Genomic DNA, 12,936 nt, shown 5'->3' on the forward strand with positions numbered 1-12,936 from the left:
AGTCAACAAAAGTCAGAAATAGCATTATAAATATTCACTTACCTTTGATGATCTTCATCAGAATGCACTCACAGGAATCCCAGTTCCACAATAAATGTTAGTTTATGATATCCATAATTTATGTCCAAATATCTCCTTTTTGAACGCGCATTTAGTACAGTAATCCAAATGCGCAGGCCCTAGGTCCAGACAAAGCCAAAAAAGGTATATTATAGTTTGTAGAAACATGTCAAACGATGTATATAATCAATCTTTAGGATGTTTTTATCATAAATCTTCAATAATGTTTCAACTGGAGAATTCCTTTGTCTTTAGAAATGAAAGGGAACGGAGCTAACTCTCACGGGCACGCGCCTGACTGAGCACATGGCCTTCTGGCAGACCCATGACTCAATCAGCTCTCATTCCCTCCCACTTCACAGTAGAAGCTTGAAACAAGGTTCTAAAGATGGTTGACATCTAGTGGAAGCCTTAGGAAGTGCAATATGACACGCACTTGAGGGAGAGTGTGAGGAGCAGGCACAGGATGCACAGGGCTGTGGAGACGCACTGGAGACCTGGTGTGTATAGCCGGCATCAATGGTACCGGAACTTTAACACACTTCTTATGACGAGTACGGGGAGCTGACTCAGGTGGCACCAAGCTGACAACACGTTCCTTTAGGCCAAATCGGTGCATCCTCCACCAACTCAACAACTCCCATCTCTCTCTCCTCCAAATTCTCCTTCTTCTCCCAGACTGGCTCTGGTTCACTCCTCGGCTCCGCCGACTGCTCCATGTGCCTCCCCAAAAAATGTTCTTGGGGTTTTTGTGGCCTTCCTCCCGACTTCGTCGCTGTACCTCCTTCGCTGCTTCCGCCTGCTTCCATGGCAGGCTCTTCTCTCCTGCCATTATGTCGTCCCAAGTCCAGGAGGTTCTCTCCCTAATCTCCTCCAAAGACCAGGATGCCATTACCTCCCAGGCACACTGCTTGTTCCGTTGTTGGTGGGATCTTCTATCACATTCGTTATAATAAGTGGACCAAAGCGCAGCGTGAACTGGGTTCCACATCTTTTAATTACTAAGTGAAAAATTACTAAGTGAAACTCACAGCAAAACAAAACAATAAATCTCAACCGAACCGTGAAGCTAACAGTAGTGCTAACAGGCAACTATCCATAGACAAGATCCCACAAAACACAATGGAGAAATGGCTGCCTAAATATGATCCCCAATCAGAGACAACGATAAACAGCTGCCTCTGATTGGGAACCATACCAGGCCAACATAGAAATATAAATCACCTAGATGACCCACCCTAGTCACACCCCGACCTAACCAACAGAGAATAAAAAGCTCTTTATGGTCAGGGCGTGACATATTGACAGAATACTTAAGCATCTACCTGCTGGTTCAGATTAGTATGGCTCATATTCTGTTATCTGCCCACTAGCCATTGACAGTGTCTCCAGGCTGAGTAGGGAGGATTGTACTGAGGACGCAGTATATTGTGACACATTGTGTTACGGTACTGTGGGACTGTATCGCCGCAATTGCTGGGCCAGACCTTTTCATTAGGTGGGAAGTGTTAGGTTCGGCAGGGAGTACATTTTGGAGCGTTGCGCTAAAACCACTAGGTGCAGAGCTCCCCTATGGTGGCGGAGCTCCACAATATAGAATGATATTTACTGGAGCTGTAACTCCAGTTCTATGAGTGGAGCAGAGCCCCATAGGACTTAAGGCCCTGCCAACCCCCAGTCTCGCTGAAGATAATATTTTTGAGAGGCTGATTGAGAGGAAGCATCCCCTTATATAGGGACACCTGTACTCCCATTGGCTACAAGTGTGTGCATAATTTTCTCTCAGGCTACTCGCTGCCTAGGCAGCGGAGTAAACGACGAGGAACAGAGCTCCCCTATGGGGCTCCGCTTCATTCATAGAACTATAGTTACAACTCAGTTAACTATTGTTTCCATTGATCATCCTTGAGGTTTCTACAACTTGATTGGAGTCCCCCTGTGGTAAGTTCAATTGATTGGACATGATTTGAAAAGGCATACACCTGTCTATATAAGGTCCCACAGTTGCCAGTCCACGTCAGAGCAAAAACCAAGCCTTGAGGTCAAAGGAATTGTTCATTGAGCTCCGAGACAGGATTGCATTGAGGCAGAGGTCTGGGGAAGGGTACCATACAATTTCTGCAGCATTGAAGGTCCCCAAGAACACAGTGGCCTCCATCCTTCTTAAATGGAAGAAGTTTGGAACCACCAAGGCTCTTCCTAGAGCTGGCCAACCGGCCAAACTGAGCAACCGGGGGAGAAGGGCCTTGGTCAGGGAGGTGACCAAGAACTCGATGGTCACTCTGACAGAGCTCCATAGTTCCTCTTTTGAGATGGGAAACCTTCCAGAATGACAACCATCTCTGCAGCACTCCACCAATCAGTGGCCAGACAGAAGGCACTCCTCAGTAAAAGTAAAAGGCACATGACAGCCCGCTTAAAGTTTGCCAAAAGCCACTTAAAGGACTCTCAGACCATGAGAAACAAGATTCTCTGGTCTGATGAATGCCAAGCATCACGTCTGGAAGTAACCAGGCACCGCTCATCACCTGACCAATACCATCCCTACGGTGAAGCATGGTGGTGGCAGCATCATGCTGTGGGGAGGTTTTTCAGCAGCAGTGACTGAGAGACTAGTCAGGATCGGGGGTAAAGTTGAACAGAGCAACGTAGAGAGAAATCCTTGATGATAACCTGCTCCAGAGCGCTCAAGACCTCAGCCTGGGGCGAAGGTTCACCTTCCAACAGGACAACAATGCTAAGCACACAACCAAGACAACGCAGGAGTTTCTTCGGGACAAGTCTCTGAATGTCCTTGGGTGGCCCAGCTAGAGCGCGGACTTGAACCCGATTGACCATCTCTGGAGAGACATGAACGACCTGAAAATAGCTGTTCGGCGACACTCCCCATCCAACCTGACAGAGCTTGAGAGGATCTGCAGAGAAGAATGGGAGAAACTGCCCAAATACAGGTGTGCCACGTTTGTAATATCATACCCAAGAAGATTTGAGGCTTTAATCGCTGCTAAACATGCTTCAACAAAGTATTAAGTAAAGGGTCTGAATACTTATGTAAATGAGGTATTGTGTGTAGATTGATGAGGGGAAAGGCTGTCACTTAAGTGAAGGGGTCTGAATACTTTCCGAATGCACTGCATTTAAGAAATGTATTTTATGACATGGGTTATTGTTAGATGATTACCTGTTTGTTACATTAACCATGTGCCTTGCTACAGCAAGACATTAAACAAACTAGACTTAACCTTTTAGTGCTCAGAACTACAGTATATATAGTGAGCTCCAAAATTATCGGGACAGTGAAAATGACTATGAGGTTAAAGAGCAGACAGTCAGCTTTAATTTCAGGGTATTTCCATCCATATCCGGTGAACCGTTTAGAAATGAAAGCACTTTTTGTATTTCAAAGTATTGGGACAACTTGACTCATACGGTGCTGTGGGAAAGTATTTGCCAATTTCTAATTTTCGCTACTGTTATCAGATCTTCAACCAAAACCTAGTATTAGAGAAATGGAACCTGAGTGAACAAATAACACAACAATGACATACCTCTTTCATTTATTTAATAAACCAAGTTATGCAACACCCAATGCCCCTGTGTGAAAAAGTAATTGCCCCCTTACACTTAAAAACTAGCTGTGCCACCTTTAGCTGCAATGACTCCAACCAAACACTTCCTGTAGTTGTTGATTAGTCTCTCACGTCACTGGGGAGGGATCAGCGGCATTTGTGGGTTTTCAAGCATGAAATTCTTGTTTCAAGTCCTGCCACAACATCTCAATTTGGATTAGGTCTGGACTTTGACTAGGCCATTTCGAAACTTCAGATTTGTTGCTTTTTAGCCTTTTTCATGTAGACTTGCTACAATGATTACGGATAATGCTATTAAACCAGTCAGTGTGACCACCATTTGCCTCATGCTGCGCGGCACATCTCCTTTGCATAGAGTTGATCAGGCTGTTGATTGTGGGCTGCGGAATGTTGTTCCACTCTTCTTCAATAGCTGTGTACAGTTGCTGGATATTGTCGGGAACTGGAATACACTGTCGTACACGTCGATTCAGAGCATCCCAAACATGCTCAACGGGTGACATGTTTGTTGAGTATGGAAGCCATGAAAGAACTGGGACAAATTTTTGCTTCCAGGAATTGTGTACAGATCCTTGCGACATAGGGCCATGCATTATCATGCTGAAACATGAGGTGATGGCGGTGGATGAATGGCACGACAATAGGCCTCAGGATCTCATCACGGTATCTCTGTGCATTCAAATTGCCATTGATAAAATGCAATTGTGGTCGTTGTTCGTATGCCTGCCCATACAATAACCCTACCCTCACAATGTTGACATCATTAGAGTGGCCTTTTATTGTCCCCAGCACAAGGTGCACCTGTGTAATGATCATGCTGTTTAATAAGCTTCTTGATATGCCACACCTGTGAGGTGAATGATTTATCTTGGGATCAACACTTTACATGTTGTGTTTATATTTTTGTTCAGTATACTTTAAAGAATTCATCACAACTGGTGACTTGGTAACAAATGAAGCCTAGTTGCACTTGATTCAATGAATTCCAAGGAAATAAACAAGTAATTTGCAGGCCATTAATGTTTATTGACCATTTCCCCCCAATGGTGGAACAAACTCCCTCACGACGCCAGGACAGCGGAGTCAATCACCACCTTCCGGAGACACCTGAAACCCCACCTCTTTCAGGAATACCTAGGATAGGATAAAGTAATCCTTCTCACCCCCCCCCCCCTTAAAAGATTTAGATGCACTATTGTAAAGTGGCTGTTCCACTGGATGTCTTAAGGTGAACGCACCAATTTGTAAGTCGCTCTGGATAAGAGCGTCTGCTAAATGACTTAAATGTAAATGTAAATGTAATTTGACCATTTGATTAATGACCAATTAAGTAGTTTCACAGCAAACAACATTTCTGTATCATTCAAAGAAAAGGTGTGTACAGCAGAACAGTGTCCAGGCTGACTGTTTGTGTTGGTGTTGGTGTAGGTGGGCGGTCACACCATGCTGCCCATCCGCTGGATGCCTCCAGAGAGCATCATGTACAGGAAGTTCACCACAGAGAGTGACGTGTGGAGTCTGGGCGTGGTCCTCTGGGAGATCTTCACCTACGGCAAACAGCCCTGGTACCAGCTCTCCAACAACGAGGTCAGTCTCACCTCTCACCGAACCTTAACCCTGACCCTTTGACCATACTCTACCTCCATCCTAGCCTTGGTGCCAGTCTGATTCTGCTCTCTTGCCACCTCCTTATAACAATTCCATGAGGAGGTGGCAAGAAATCAGAACAGACTACCAGGCTAGCTCCAACCTAACTCCCTAGCTGGAATCTTATTCTAAACCCTCACATCCTTTACTTTGGTAAAGCTTTCCAAAGCTTTAGCCTAAGCCTATAGCTCCAAGGCACATGTGTAGGTCTGGAGAGGATTGGAGAGTAAGAAACGCAAAGACAATTAAATCTGGCATATCGGCTGGCATTCTGACACTAACCCTGTTTACCTCCCCCCCCCACACACACACACACAGGTGATTGAGTGCATTACACAGGGGCGTGTCCTGCAGCGGCCTCGCACCTGTCCCAAAGAGGTGTACGACCTGATGCTGGGGTGCTGGCAGAGAGAGCCCCACATGAGACACCACATCAAGGAGATCCACAGCCTACTGCTAAACCTAGCCAAAGCCTCTCCTGTCTACCTGGACATCCTGGGCTGAGCGGGTGTGCGTGTGTGTCGTGGCGTGTGTGCGTATGCGTACATGCACATGGCTGTACAATACAATACAAGAGAGAATGAGTGTGTGCCTGTACGTGTGTGTCTATTGATGCACCTGTCCTCGAGTGTGTTTTAAGCTACGATCAAACTCTTTAAAGGCAATCAGAAGATTCCCCAACTGTTCCCTTGTGCCCTCCCATCTCCTCTCGCTCTCTCTTACTTTCTGCCTACTTCTACTCTTTCATGCATCTCTTAACCTACCACCTTCTTCCTGCTCAAGATACTTTAAGAATGGTTTGCAGTGGGAAGGATTCTCCCATCGTCACAAAGGATTTTAAACTGTGGCTAAGTAGTCTACATTAAATGGCTGAGGGCTCTATTCGAGCAGGCAGTGGGGTTTTTTCCCAATTGGTTTCTGCAAACGCCATCCTTCTGTAAATAAAACCCCTGAGGTCGAGAAGAGGTGCCTCCACTGCAGATAGGCTGTTTCTTCTCTGTACATAGAGGACCAGACATCGGACCCCGCAATGTCCTGCAAAGAGTTGAGATGCGTTGCTCCGTGGAAGGAGACATGGAAGCAACCAGACTGTTATTTTCCCCTCATGTCAACAAGTCATGACATAACAAGATATAGTATTGCCCCTCATGCTGATGAGCAGCAACAAATGACATGCTATTGTATAACTGAAGCAATGATGAAAGTATACTTAAAAGGGAGATTTGTGGCTGTTCACCAGTGGGTGCTCTTCAGCTGTCTGTCTGTTGTCATTGTCTGTGACTATGTACACGAAAGAGGGTATTTGATACATTTTGAGGGGATGAAGATGTTTTAATTCCCATGTCAAGTGCTGATGTCATGTAATTTATCAATGTATGTGTCCAACATTCTCGGACAATCCTGAGACAGAGAGTATGAGCAGGATCTGTGTCAGATCGCCCGTTCATGGTCAGTGGCGAGGATCTCCGTTTAGGCGTGGTTGGGTCAACTGTGGTAGATTCCTGGCACACACACATATCCCCCACCCCCTACTACTACACACACACACTCAAAAGGCTTCTGCAGGAAATTGAATTCTGCATGTTTTATTATTTTAGCCCCACAGTGCTTTAGCGACGGAGCCCCAGCCCTCGTCAGTAATGGTGTAATGTATATTTCATTAAGGAGCTAATGTTGGCCATTAGCACAGTCTCCCCCTCAGACATTTAAGACGTATTGTTTAATGGGAGAGAGGGAAAGGAGATGAGGAAGTGGAGGAGAGAAAGATGGCGAGATAGAGATGAGTGGAGAGAGAGAGAGAGAGGAGGCCTGAATGTCTGCGGGGAAATAGTGAGATAACATCCATCATAGTGCGGTCTTGTCGGTTTTCGAACCCACAGCTGTTTGCTTCACACACCTCACATTCCTGTGGTGGGTTCCTCAACCACACACACAGACACATACACACACCACCCACAAAACCTTCTCTTACACATTCATGGTCAACTGTAGGCTCACCTAGACTTTCAAGATCAAACGCCTGCATTATCATAGACACACAATAAACAGACTTACTGAGATGTAATAACTTCATACAAGACTGTTTGAGTATCATGATATTGTCATATGCTTCTGTAACTGATTGCATGTGACTGGTTTGGTCATATCCTCAGTACTTGATGGTATTGATATTTGTGTTCATAATTATTATTTTATTAAAAAATTATACATTTTTTATGAGACAACGTTTCTGAGGTCTAAATCAATTATGTGGTCTGAATCGGGGCCTGACTCCAATTTAAAGTGATCTAATTGATTATGCTGACAGTATTATGTGCGTGTGCCTCCGAAAGAGTGCAATACTTGGGCCCACATTGGGCTGTGGTCAAAAGTAGTGCACTATACAGGGAATAGGGTGTCATTGCAGACGTAGACTGTGTGTGTCTGTTTGGGTCCTTGCACATGCTCTTTGTTGCATTTTCCTGCCTGCCTCTTGAATTAAACATTAGATCCAATAATGTACCATCCGTTCCACAAAGAGAATGGATGTCTTTCTGTGCGAGAGTAAGTAGAAAATGCTTCACAGGTATTCAATATTGTTTACACAATAACGCTGTGCAATACAAAGCAACATTGTGTGCAACAACCTTCAGCGCGAGAGTAGTTGGCAGTGAAATAACTGCCCATGTGAACTAAGAAACCACTCTTAAAGCGCTTATAGCCTACATGAATTGGCTAAAGTGGGACATGGCAGTGGTGGCGAGTAAGTTAATTGTCTATCAGAGGACTGAGTAAGTGAATTGTCTATCAGAAGACTGAGTAAGTGAATTGTCTATCAGAGGACTGCACTGGAAGACGTTTCTATGTGGCTCTCTTCCATCACCATGGACCCAGTCTGAGTTTACTCTCCATCCTGGTACTGTGACTAATTATGGAGCCTTCCCAGAATCCTTTCTGTTGAAGGTTCAACATTTCCGCCTACCGATAGGCTCTAGGCAATGGGCGGCACCAATCACAGTGCTATCGTTCTCTTTGCTAAAGACAAATGGACACCTCAAAAATGACTGACAATCACAACCCTTAACAAGTGACCTGCTGTGTAGTTACGAACCTCTCCTCTCTCGATGTATCTTCACTTTCTTTCTTTCTTGTTCTCTCCCAGCTGTTACACTGTCCAACTGTGGCATCCCTGATGGGTCAGGGAGAGGCGTGTGTGTATACGACCTATGTGGCTCTGATGGCTTTAGTCTCAGTGCTGTGACTGGAGTTTCTCAGAACGTGTGTAATACTAACGTGACCAGCTTCTCTCGGTGAACGGACCAGTCTGTTGTGACACGGTATCATTAATAAAAGTGTTATGTCTTACGTCATCCTGGGCAGATCTGGTGTCTCTGTGTGAATAAGGGAGTGTTAGTGCGATGAGTGTGCGTGGTAGTGTTTTGCGTACAGTAGCCTATAGATCACACTTTAAAAGAGCTGTAACTTATGTCTATAAATGTGTGGTCTTTACAAGGCCTACGTAGATGCTTCACAAATCAGTTGTAATGTCACAGTAAATGTGATTGATATAACAGGTCCTTACATCTAGACCGTGATGCATAGGCATACGTTTATAAGCCGTGGCACAGGCTATATATAACCCTTTATACTGTGACATTTGCTTACAAATGATTTGAGAAGTATGTGCAGCACCTATCATAAGCATTCACCCCTCTTAGATTTCTTCACTTTTTTTTATTGTGTTACAAAGTGGGATTAGAATGGATTTTAATTGTCTTTTTTTTTTTTTTCTTCAACAGTCTACACAAAATACTCTAATGTCAAAGTGGAAGTTTAAAGATAAAAAAATAAAGCACTAATATACCTTGATTGGATAAGCATTCACCCCCCTGAATCAACGCGTGTTAGAAACACCTTTGGAGCAATTACAGCTGTGTAAATGTGTTATGCAGGTGAGTGAGGACCCAAAAGCGGTTTAACAGAAACAGAGTCTTTTAATGTCCAAACAGGGAAAACATAAATCCTCAATCTTTACAGGAGAGTCCCCTTCTAGCAGTAGAGGAGAATAGCAGGGCTAGCGGCAACAGACTGCAGGTCCCTCCGGGTAGGCGCGGGCCGTAGAGGACAGAGACACCTGCTCACACGCAGCATCTAATGAAGAGGCAGATTACGACAGGACGGGACAAGGGCAAAGCAAACGAGAATCCGACAAAGACAGAAGCAGAAACAGAGAGAGAAATAGAGACTTAATCAGAGGGAAAAGAGGGGACAGGTGTGAGAGAGTAAACAAGGTCGTTAGGAGAATGAGGAACAGCTGGGAGCAGGAAAGGACCATAGAGAGAGAGAGAGAGATAGAGGGAGAGAAAGTAACCTAATACGACCAGCAGGGGGAAACAAAGAGAAGAGAAAGAACAGGGACAAGACATAACATGACAATACATGACAGTACCCCCCCACTCACCGAGCGCCTCCTGGCGCACTCGAGGAGGAAACATGGCGGCAACGGAGGAAATCATCGATCAGCGAACGGTCCAGCACGTCCCGAGATGGAACCCAACTCCTTTCCTCAGGACCGTACCCCTCCCAATCCACTAGGTACTGATGACCACGGCCCCGAGGACGCATGTCCATAATCTTCCGGACCCTGTAGATAGGTGCGCCCTCGACAAGGACGGGGGGACGAACGGGGCGCGAAGAAAGGGCTTGACACAGGAGACATGGAAGACCGGGTGGACGCGATGAAGATGTCGCGGAAGAAGAAGTCGCACTGTGACAGGATTAATGACCTGAGAAATACGGAACGGACCAATGAACCGCGGGGTCAATTTGCGAGAAGCTGTCATAAGGGGAAGGTTACGAGTGGAGAGCCATACTCTCTGACCGCGACAATACCTAGGACTCTTAGTCCTACGCTTATTAGCGGCTCTCACAGTCTGCGCCATATAATGGCAAAGTGCAGACCTGACCCTCTTCCAGGTGCGCTCACAACGTTGGACAAAAGCCTGAGCGGAGGGGACGCTGGACTCGGCGAGCTGGGACGAGAACAGAGGAGGCTGATACCCGAGGCTACTCTGAAAAGGAGATAGCCCGGTCGCAGACGAAGGAAGCGAGTTGTGAGCGTATTCTGCCCAGGGGAGCTGTTCTGCCCAAGACGCAGGGTTACGAAAGGAAAGACTGCGTAAGATGCGACCAATAGTCTGATTGGCCCGTTCTGCTTGACCGTTAGACTGGGGGTGAAAACCGGAAGAGAGACTGACGGAAGCCCCAATCAAACGGCAAAACTCCCTCCAAAATTGAGACGTGAATTGCGGACCCCTGTCCGAAACGGCGTCTGACGGAAGGCCATGAATTCTGAAAACATTCTCAATGATGATTTGTGCCGTCTCTTTAGCAGAAGGAAGCTTAGCGAGGGGAATAAAATGAGCCGCCTTAGAGAACCTATCGACAACCGTTAGAATAACAGTCTTCCCCGCTGACGAAGGCAGACCGGTAATAAAGTCTAAGGCGATGTGAGACCACGGTCGAGAGGGAATGGAAAGCGGTCTGAGATGGCCGGCAGGAGGAGAGTTACCGGACTTAGTCTGCGCGCAGTCCAAACAAGCAGCCACGAAACGACGCGTGTCACGCTCCTGAGTGGGCCACCAAAAACACTGGCGAATAGAAGCAAGCGTACCCCGAACGCCGGGGTGGCCGGCTAACTTGGCAGAGTGAGCCCACTGAAGAACGGCCAGACGAGTAGGAACGGGAACGAAAAGAAGGTTCCTAGGACAAGCGCGCGGCGACGGAGTGTGAGTGAGTGCTTGCTTTACCTGCCTCTCAATTCCCCAGACAGTCAACCCGACAACACGCCCCTCAGGGAGAATCCCCTCGGGGTCGGTGGAGGCTACTGAAGAACTGAAGAGACGGGATAAAGCATCAGGCTTGGTGTTCTTAGAGCCCGGACGATAAGAAATAACGAACTCGAAACGTGCGAAAAACAGCGCCCAACGAGCCTGACGCGCATTAAGTCGTTTGGCAGAACGGATGTACTCAAGGTTCCTATGGTCAGTCCAAACGACAAAAGGAACGGTCGCCCCCTCAACCACTGTCGCCATTCGCCTAGGGCTAGCGGATGGCGAGCAGTTCGCGGTTTCCCACATCATAGTTACGTTCCGACGGCGACAGGCGATGAGAAAAATACGCGCAAGGGTGGACCTTGTCGTCAGAATGGGAGCGCTGGGAAAGAATGGCTCCCACGCCCACCTCTGACGCGTCAACCTCGACAATGAACTGTCTAGAGACATCAGGTGTAACAAGGATAGGTGCGGATGTAAAACGCTTCTTGAGGAGATCAAAAGCTCCCTGGGCGGAAACGGACCACTTAAAGCACGTCTTGACAGAAGTAAGGGCTGTGAGAGGAGCTGCCACCTGACCGAAATTACGGATGAAACGACGATAGAAATTCGCGAAGCCGAGAAAGCGCTGCAGCTCGACACGTGACTTAGGGACGGGCCAATCGCTGACAGCTTGGACCTTAGCGGGATCCATCTTAATGCCTTCAGCGGAAATAACAGAACCGAGAAATGTGACGGAGGAGACATGAAAAACGCACTTCTCAGCCTTCACATAAAGACAATTCTCTAAAAGGCGCTGGAGGACACGTTGAACGTGCTGAACATGAATCTGGAGTGACGGTGAAAAAATCAGGATATCGTCAAGGTAAACGAAAACAAAGATGTTCAGCATGTCTCTCAGTACATCATTCACTAATGCCTGAAAGACAGCTGGAGCGTTAGCGAGGCCGAACGGCAGAACCCGTTATTCAAAGTGCCCTAACGGAGTGTTAAACGCCGTTTTCCACTCGTCCCCCTCCCTGATGCGCACGAGATGGTAAGCGTTAGGAAGGTCCAACTTAGTGAAAAACCTGGCTCCCTGCAGGATCTCGAAGGCTGAAGACATAAGGGGAAGCGGATAACGATTCTTAACCGTTATGTCATTCAGCCCTCGATAATCCACGCAGGGGCGCAGGGTCCCGTCCTTTTTCTTAACAAAAAAAACCCCGCTCCGGCGGGAGAGGAGGAAGGGACTACGGTACCGGCGTCGAGAGCTACAGACAAATAATCTTCGAGAGCCTTACGTTCGGGAGCCGACAGAGAGTATAGTCTACCCCGGGGGGGGAGTGGTACCCGGAAGGAGATCAATACTACAATCATACGACCGGTGCGGAGGAAGGGAGGTGGCCCTGGACCGACTGAAGACCGTGCGCAGATCATGATATTCCTCCGGCACCCCAGTCAAATCACCAGGCTCCTCCTGTGAAGAAGGGGCAGAAGAAACAGGAGGGATAGCAGACATTAAACACTTCACATGACAAGAGACGTTCCAGGAGAGGATAGAATTACTAGACCAATTAATAGAAGGATTATGACACACTAGCCAGGGATGGCCCAAAACAACAGGTGTAAAAGGTGAACGAAAAATTAAAAAAGAAATGGTTTCGCTATGATTACCAGAGACAGTGAGGGTTAAAGGTAGCGTTTCACGCTGAATCCTGGGGAGAGGACTACCATCCAAGGCGAACATGGCCGTGGGCTCCCCTAACTGTCTGAGAGGAATGTCATGTTCCCGAGCCCAGGCTTCGTCCATAAAACAGCCCTCCGCCCCAGAGTCTATCAAGGCA

The 12,936-nt window shown here is 47.0% G+C and overlaps 1 protein-coding gene across 1 annotated transcript in view; it reads left to right on the plus strand.

Annotated features, from left to right (window-relative positions):
• LOC115139779 (BDNF/NT-3 growth factors receptor-like) overlaps window positions 1-8,647 on the plus strand; it is an 86,498-nt gene extending 77,851 nt beyond the window's left edge. Inside the window, exons 15-16 of the mRNA XM_065026528.1 lie at window positions 5,079-5,237; window positions 5,616-8,647. Coding sequence (XP_064882600.1) covers window positions 5,079-5,237; window positions 5,616-5,801 — 345 coding nt within the window. The 3' untranslated portion in view covers window positions 5,802-8,647. The remainder of the gene's footprint in view (window positions 1-5,078; window positions 5,238-5,615) is intronic.
• Window positions 8,648-12,936: the final 4,289 nt, after the last annotated feature.

Source organism: Oncorhynchus nerka, linkage group LG13 (genome assembly GCF_034236695.1).
Source record: "Oncorhynchus nerka isolate Pitt River linkage group LG13, Oner_Uvic_2.0, whole genome shotgun sequence".
Classification (NCBI taxonomy): domain Eukaryota; kingdom Metazoa; phylum Chordata; class Actinopteri; order Salmoniformes; family Salmonidae; genus Oncorhynchus; species Oncorhynchus nerka.